We start from the raw sequence: 7,465 nt of genomic DNA on the forward strand, positions 1-7,465 counted from the left end.
CAGTCCAAGATTTGCCCAAGTTATGGCCATGCTTTTCAAAATGCTGGTTTGTTTACATCCTGAGGCTGTTATCTGTGGCTCATCTCCACCACTGTGATCAATACAGGGCAATATTTGTTGGCTTACAACAGGAAAAACTGTCACTTCCACCTTTAGAGCATCTGGTCCCAGCCCCCTTCCTCCTGGTAGGGTGCTGCGAGCACACGGGGTGCAGCACGTTGCCTCCTGCTCATCTAGGTTGGCAGCAGGGGCTGGAGCTGGGCAGTGACAGTCCAGAAGATGCAGAAGGGAAAGCCCTGGCCTTGCCTCCTGCCAGGGTGAGCCCAACAGCCCTACAGGGCACAGGACTGAGCCCGGGTGAGGATCCCACAGCCAAGGAGCCCCTGAACTGGTGCGAGGAGCAGGCCAGCCCCAGCCCCAGCACCCTTTCCTTGCCCGGGCTCCGCGGGGCAGAGCGGTGGAGCTGCAGGACTGCTGCCGTCACAGCTCCCCTCAACAGCGAGATAAACCAGTGCTTAGTTTTGAAGCAGTCCAATAGTCAGTCACATGGTGACTCTTTTCCTGAAGTGCTGATTAAATAGGTTTGGAGAATGTTGTGAGCCAGGTAGCGCTTTGCCTCCCTTCTCCAGCCCATCATGGTGCAGTGGGTCGTAGCTTTTATTTCAACACAGCTGTTGTTGGTTCCCTCTGCTGATAGTGGTGATGGATCATAAAGTTTGAAATTCAGCCTGTTGCTTCATTTTGTTGGGCTAGGTGAGCCATAGTATTTTTATTTCTGTTTCTGGACGGGGTAAATGTCCTTGATATTTATTTCTTAATGTAGCTCTCTTAAACAAAAAACCCTTCTCTGCAGGCGCTTTGACTGGTACAACATGAGCATTTGTGTGTAAGCAACAAAGAAGCATTGTCTGTGCAAAATAAATGAGCTTTAAAACATGCATGCAAAGGCAGGGAAATGGTTCTAATAGCAGAATTCACCCATGTCTCACAAACGTGCCCCTGAGAGCTGGCTGCTATCGTATAGAGGATGTGAGATGCTGCGAGAACACAGCAGGGCTTCAGTTTTCCTGGCGCATGGCTTTCAAGCCCAGCCGCCTGCTCCCCCCTGCTCAGTCAGAAAACCAGGACTCCCCCATCCCAGCAGCTCAGCTCGCTCCGGGCAGCTGCTCCTCCAGGTCTCCTAACAGTATTTCTAAAAGCAAAGCGAACCCCCTAAAAGGCCAGCTTGGGCAAATTAGAGAGGATAACGAGCTTCCCATTTCCTGGGGGCTCCTAAACCTGCAGGGAAAGTATAGCCAGGTGGCAGAGGGCAGTGAGCAACAGGGCCCTGGGCTGCCTTGTGGTAGGGTTATCCGTCGGGATGCGAGGCGTGCTGCAGCATCGATGAGAAAGGTCGTTCGATGTAGTGAATTAAGCAGAGACGTCTGCCGCCTTTTGTCAGGTACGGAGAAGGAGCAAAATACGGAGCAAGCCAAAAGGTTAACGGAGCTTGGCTTCAGGCAGGAAGGCCACAGGCTGACAGGGGGCTTTTCCAGCGGGAAACTCTGAACGTTTCTCTCTCCTGTGCAAATTCTCTGGTGTTTAACAGATGGGGAGGGAAGCCTGTGCTACAGCCTTTCCCGTGCTACAGCCTTTCGTGTTTGAGATGTTCAGGGGCCTCTCTCCTTCACTGCATCATTTATCTGTCAATTAACCCTAGGAACGTGTCGGCTTTTGGGAGCTATCAGGTTCTGCTGAAATCAGCTCCTACGCGGAGTACATGTCTGCACATGCATGAACGCCAGTGCAGAAGCTTCGTTTTTCCTAAGCTAAAAATCTGTCTTTGGATGTTTAAGTAGAGCATAAGTCTGAACTGGTTTGAGACGGTCTCTAAAGGAACCACATCTTAACATATCAAGATGGCACTGGGCTGCAAAACCATCGGCCTCTTGTTCCACAGCACAACAGAGAGCGCATCTCTGTGGCCGCCAAGGATTTGGGCTGGAAAGGACGAAAGAAAGCGTGCAGGAGGAGATGAAGGCAGAAGAGCTCTGAGAAAGGAATGGACCAGCCGGACTGTCTTGCATCGCAATCCAGGTGTGCGACTAGACCAAACAGTAAACACCAAGCTTTCCGAACAAATGACAAGCCTTTATTTTTCCACACTGCGAGAAAATACTGCATCTGTCAAAACTACATCAAAAATTAGTGATAATTCTTCAAACAGTTGAACAGCAAAAATATGTCCAAGCCAATAAAGCAAACGAACTGAGATTACATCTGGACCAATGATGGAAACTCCGTGTTTCCACAACAGTTTTCAATTGGTGCTTTTTGCTAACTGGAACTTTTCGCTTCTCAGTCCTAAAAGCACAAAATAAGACACCCTACAGTGGTCCTTAGCTTGTGTAAAAGCAAAACGTCAGCTCTGTTAAATAACTTACATCAAACAACTTGTCTAATACTGGCAAACTCTCTCCTTGTTAGTAGCAGCAAAGGAAGGGCTGAGCAGAGAAGCACTCCTGTACCCAGAGTGGAGCTCCAGCACGCCCTGGTGTCAGGAACTGCTACCGACAAACCTGCAGCTGCACCTGCGGATGCTCCAGGGCTGGGGAGAGAGAAATCACTGTGCATCACCTTAGCTTGCTGGCTAATGCAAAGGTCAAGCTCCTGAAAGTTGCGCTCTCTCCCCCCTCATTTGCAGTCTAGCAGTTTTTGCCAATTGGTTACACTCTATCCTTCTGCGTTGGACAGCTTTGCTGGCTATAGTCTAGACAAACTTTCTCCCAGCAACAGGCTAAGAGTTTCTAAATAAGGAATGTCCCCTTGCAGGCTCCTCAGGAGAAGTGAGGTCCTGGGTCCCAGTCAGTCCCCTGCAAAGTGCCCCAAAACAGATCTGCACTGCTGCTCTGCAGAGTAAGTGCATGGGAAGAGTGCATCTTCTCATCTGCAGTGTCTCTGCAGTGTGCACTGCTCTTCAGGGTCCTCGGGGTTTCTCCAGAAGAAGTACTGGTGATTGAGGGCTGCCTTGGCTGAGATGCGCCTGCTGGGGTCATACAGTAGCAATTGCTGCCAAGAGAAAAATCCAATGGATTTAGTAATCTAAAAGTCAAATCATGGATTGCACTAGCATGTGGCTCGGCCCAGATGCAGATGTTGTTCCTTCCTCTTCCCCTCTCTGGGCTTCAGGAGTAACCCTCAGCTATAGTTACAATACGGGTTACACTAGAAGGATTTCCTGACCCTCAGGCTGGCAGTGTCCTCACAGAGCCCACACTGACCGTCCTGCTTCAGAGCTGGCACTCGGCCCCATTTAGTGACAGTCCCAAGGCTGTTTCTGCAACTGCTGAGCCCTCATTTCTCAGAATAATCTTGAACCTCCTGGCATGGCTTCTTTCAGAGCCAACAGACAAGACAGGCATAATGTTTGTTTTACAGTAAAATGGTTAAAAGCCCAGCCCAAAGGGGAGTTAAGATGTAACTGTCCTGCTGTATGTGACCCTGAGAGGATTGAGGCAGTAGTTCTGATGCTGGACATGTGTGTGACTATGGCCCAGAGAATGGGGTTCTGTGTATGGTCATTTTGCTGGGCTTGGTTATCATGGCAATGGGTCCAAGCTGTTACATAGACCTGGAATCTGAGCTGTGACTATTTGTGTCTGCTCTTCTGTTGTAGACTTCTGCATTCCTGCCTCATGCTTTCCAGCAGGAAGACCACCCTTTAAAGCTTTTCAAGAAAAAGATAGCAAGACCCTATGGCTCAAGGATCAGGTGGAACCTACAACCCAGACAGATCAGCTCCAAATATCCCTGTTGTCTACTCAGTTTGAAAAGGTCCTCCCTGCATGCAGGTCTGGTACTGAACCCCTCACTCACCGCCAGTAAGTCTCGGCCATCCCGATCTAAGTTGGGAACAATTTCCTTCATCTCCTTCCTTGCCCAGCGGGGGAAGTCCCCCTTGTAGTCAGGCAGCTGAGTCACCCCAGGCCAGGTCGCCTCTGTGGGAGTGCCCAGGGTGCGGAAGATCCGAAAGAGCTGATCAATCTCAGAGTCCCCTGGAAACAGGGCTTTCCGGGTCACCTGAGGCAAAAAAACACAGCCAGTTTCCACCTTTCCATCAGCTTTCTGCCCTGGTTCCCTCTGCAAATATCCCTGTTTTCCAGCAGACGCAACGACTGCCCAATTTAGAATGGTTACAATTCAGTGACTCTGCCAATACAGTGGTTGGGAAAGTCACAGGGGTCCATCTGGTTCTCTCCAGCCTCCCTCAGTGTACTGTGCTCCCCTCAGGCTGTCTGTCTCAGCCAGTCCCTTTTCCCTCTTCTTTTTGTCTCTAGTCCCCTCACATGGGCTCCTGCAGGCTATCCACCTTCCCTGCATACTCTCCCAGGCTCTGCTGATCTGCAGCTCGGGGGCTTTGCAAGCTATGGACACTGTTGTCATGCTGCCAGGATAAAAACAGCTGTTCAAAGTGGAGTATGGACATCTGGGAGATCAGCTTGAACCAAGGGACTGCCACCCTGTGAAGTGCCAGTTCTCTGCAGCCCACCTGAGGACACCAGAGGAAGGAGTGGCAGAAGATGTCTGTGAGAGCCATCAAAATGTTGCAGCCAGAAGACTGAAATTACCCCTTCTGCAAGGAGAGCTGTGACACTCCCATCAACCTGAAGCTGCAGCTAGATTACAGAGGGTCTTACACCTTCTGCCACGTGCCTGCTGGTGATTGATAGACTTCTCTTTGAGCCTAAGGCTAAGGATCAGCTGGATCTTTCCCATAATACACTCCCAGCTCAGGTTGGGACAGCAGTATCACAGATGTTCCAGGTCCTGTCCCTCCTTCCATACTTTCCATTGCAGTTGCATCCTCCCTGCTCACTGAAGAGACCATAAAATCCCATTCTACCATTTCAGCAAAGATGCAGCCGATGCTCCATATATCCACAGCTGTTGAATAGTATTTGCATCCCAGCAAGATTTCAGGGGCTCGGTACCACAAAGTCACCACCTGGGAAGGAATGGACAAACAAGCTTTGGCTAGTTTCCCTGCTGAACCTAGAGGCATGAGGCCTCTCTTCTCAGCTGTGCTCCTGGTGTCCAGCTGGCAGAGTTCTTCCTTTGTGGCATCATTCCAAATATAAAACAAATGCAGTGACTACAAATTGGAGCCTGCTGAGGCCATGCTCAATTACAGACATCTTGGCGACACCAAGATGGGAATTGGAAGATCTTTCTTCACCAGGGCACTCTGGAATAAATAAACCCTCTACAGAGAAGGTGGGAACCCAATGTGCAGGTGGACTGGGACAGAGGCAGTCAGCCCACTTTGTGAGGGCACCAGCTAGCGCCTTAGTTGCAGGTTAGGTTAAGAGCCTGTGCCTGGGCACAGCTGAGCCTCAGCAATGGGCTTGTCGCTTGTGATGCATGGATTGTACACCCTGCTTTCAGACGCCAGGGAGCCTCAACAGTACCTCGTGAGTGTACGTGCGCAAGGGGACTCCAAAAGCTCTTGCCAGTCCAAAATCAGCTAGCTTAATGGCTCCCACTTCATTAATGAGCAAATTTTGTGGCTTCAAGTCTCTGTGGATGACTCTGTGCGAGTGGCAGAAGCTCACACCTTGCAGCAGCTGGAAAAGGTAGTTCTAAGGAGAAAAGAGATTTCAGACAAGGCTACAATGAAACTGTATGGAAGGTTGCATCACATGAACCTACACACCCTGGACCACTTACTGACTTGCATGGGAAATATGGCCTTGTTATAATGCAACATGAGGTTTACAAGCCAGTACTCAGAGATGTGCACAAACTGCTCCCCTGCCACACCAGGACAGAAGGACTCCAATCCAAGCAGTGGCAGGCCCTTCCACCCATCTGTCACTCTGTGCAAAAGCAATTAACAGTAGATCCCTTAGCTAGCCTTGTATCAGCAGTTTGCTTTGCAGTGAGCCAGGCTGGAGAGCCTGGAAACAGCTGGGAAACAAACGCGCTGAGCGGTTGTGCCAAGAATTTTTCCCCGAGGCAATGCCTGGGATCCGAGAGGCTGAACGCCTTCAGGCGAGGATGAAGATCTTCCTGATCCAGTCTGGCTAAGAGCAGCTCAGTGCTGCCTCTGCCCAGCAGAAGGCAGCAAGGACACATGCTTACAAGAGCTCCTTCCATCCAATACCTTCACCAAGCTTAAAGGAAGGTCTCCAGTCTGGGACGAGTCCATGTACTTCTTCAGGTCCTGATTCAGATACTCAAACACCAGGTACAGTTTCTTCTGGCTGTGCACGACATCGAGGAGCCTGCAGGGGGGAAACGCAGCCGCTTCCTTCAGTCTTTTTGTGYGGGGAAGCCCTGCTACGCCGGGATGCTATGGTCTCCTACAGAGGAGCTGGGAGGGCCTTCTTCTCTAGACCTTTGGCAGCACCCCAACACCCCTCCGTCCTCCCACCACTGCTCTGTGGTCCTGTGCCCGCCCGGGCCGGGCCGAACCGCTCACCTGACGATGTTGGGGTGCTTGAGCTCCTTCAGCAGCGAGATCTCGCGGATGGCGGTGCTGGGAACGCCCTCGGTCTCCCTGCGGCGGAGCGGGCGGTGGGGCAGGCGGCCCCGCCGGGCCCCCTGGCAGCGTGGCTGCCTCTCCCCTCCGCCCCGCTGCCGCCGAGCCCGCGGGGCCCTTGTGCCGGCCCCGCCACGACGGCGGCCGCCGAGCCCCCGCCTCCGCCCCGACTCACGAGTCCAGGCGGATCTTCTTGAGGGCCACCAGCTGCCCCGTGTGCTTGTTGCGGGCCTTGTAGACCACGCCGTAGGTGCCCTCGCCAATCTTCTCCACCTTCTGGAAGGCCTCCTGGAAGGCGTCCATGGCGCCGCCCCTCCGCCTCGGCGGCGAGAACGGCCGGCCACGCTTTTTGGGGGAAAGAAATGCCAAAACGAGCGAGAGGCAGGGCCTCGGCAGGCGCCCGTCCCGGCTCGAGCACGCGTGAAGAAACCGCCGCCGCCGATCCCCGGCGTCGGGCCGCGGGCAGGAAGGTCCAGCCAGCCTCGGCGGCCCCCGGCAGGCCCCCGGGCCGGGCTCGCCGGCTCCTCTCGCGCCGGCCGGCCGCTCCCTCGTCAAAACCGACCTCGTCGGTCTTCACCGTCCGGCGTCTCCGGGCGAAACATCCTGCGGCAACCGCTGCCGGTTCGATCCCTCGCGCGATGCGCCGGCGAGCGCCGGGGCGCCCGCGTTGGGCAGACCGAGGGAGCGCACACGCGCCGCGCGAGGATCGCAGCGTGCCTGCCAGCAACCGCGGCGGGGGGACGGGTTAGCTACGGGCTCGTAAGCGAAAAAAAAAAAAAATCAAGAAAACGTGTGTAAGCGAGCGCTCAGGGCCTGGCCGGTACGAACCGCGCGGGGCCGAGGGGAGCGCCCCAGCGGGTCGCATGGCGCCGGGCGGAGAGGGGGGCCGCGGGGCGCGAGCGATCGGGGGGCCCCGGGGCAGGTTTGGGACAAACATGTAACAGA

General features: G+C 53.7%; 1 protein-coding gene across 1 annotated transcript; it reads right to left on the bottom strand.

The window, feature by feature from the left end:
- Positions 1–2,922: 2,922 nt before the first annotated feature.
- CDK3 (cyclin dependent kinase 3) lies at positions 2,923–6,823 on the bottom strand. Its single transcript, XM_085304813.1, has 7 exons — positions 6,696–6,823; positions 6,461–6,538; positions 6,143–6,263; positions 5,448–5,618; positions 4,883–4,984; positions 3,856–4,059; positions 2,923–3,048 (listed from the first exon to the last, which is right to left on the bottom strand). Exons 1-7 carry the CDS (start codon positions 6,821–6,823, stop codon positions 2,923–2,925), a joined length of 930 nt encoding a protein of 309 aa, XP_085160939.1.
- Positions 6,824–7,465: the final 642 nt, after the last annotated feature.

Source organism: Rhea americana, unplaced genomic scaffold (assembly GCF_003343005.1).
Source record: "Rhea americana isolate MKP2758 unplaced genomic scaffold, rheAme1 scaffold_21, whole genome shotgun sequence".
In the NCBI taxonomy this organism is placed as follows: domain Eukaryota; kingdom Metazoa; phylum Chordata; class Aves; order Rheiformes; family Rheidae; genus Rhea; species Rhea americana.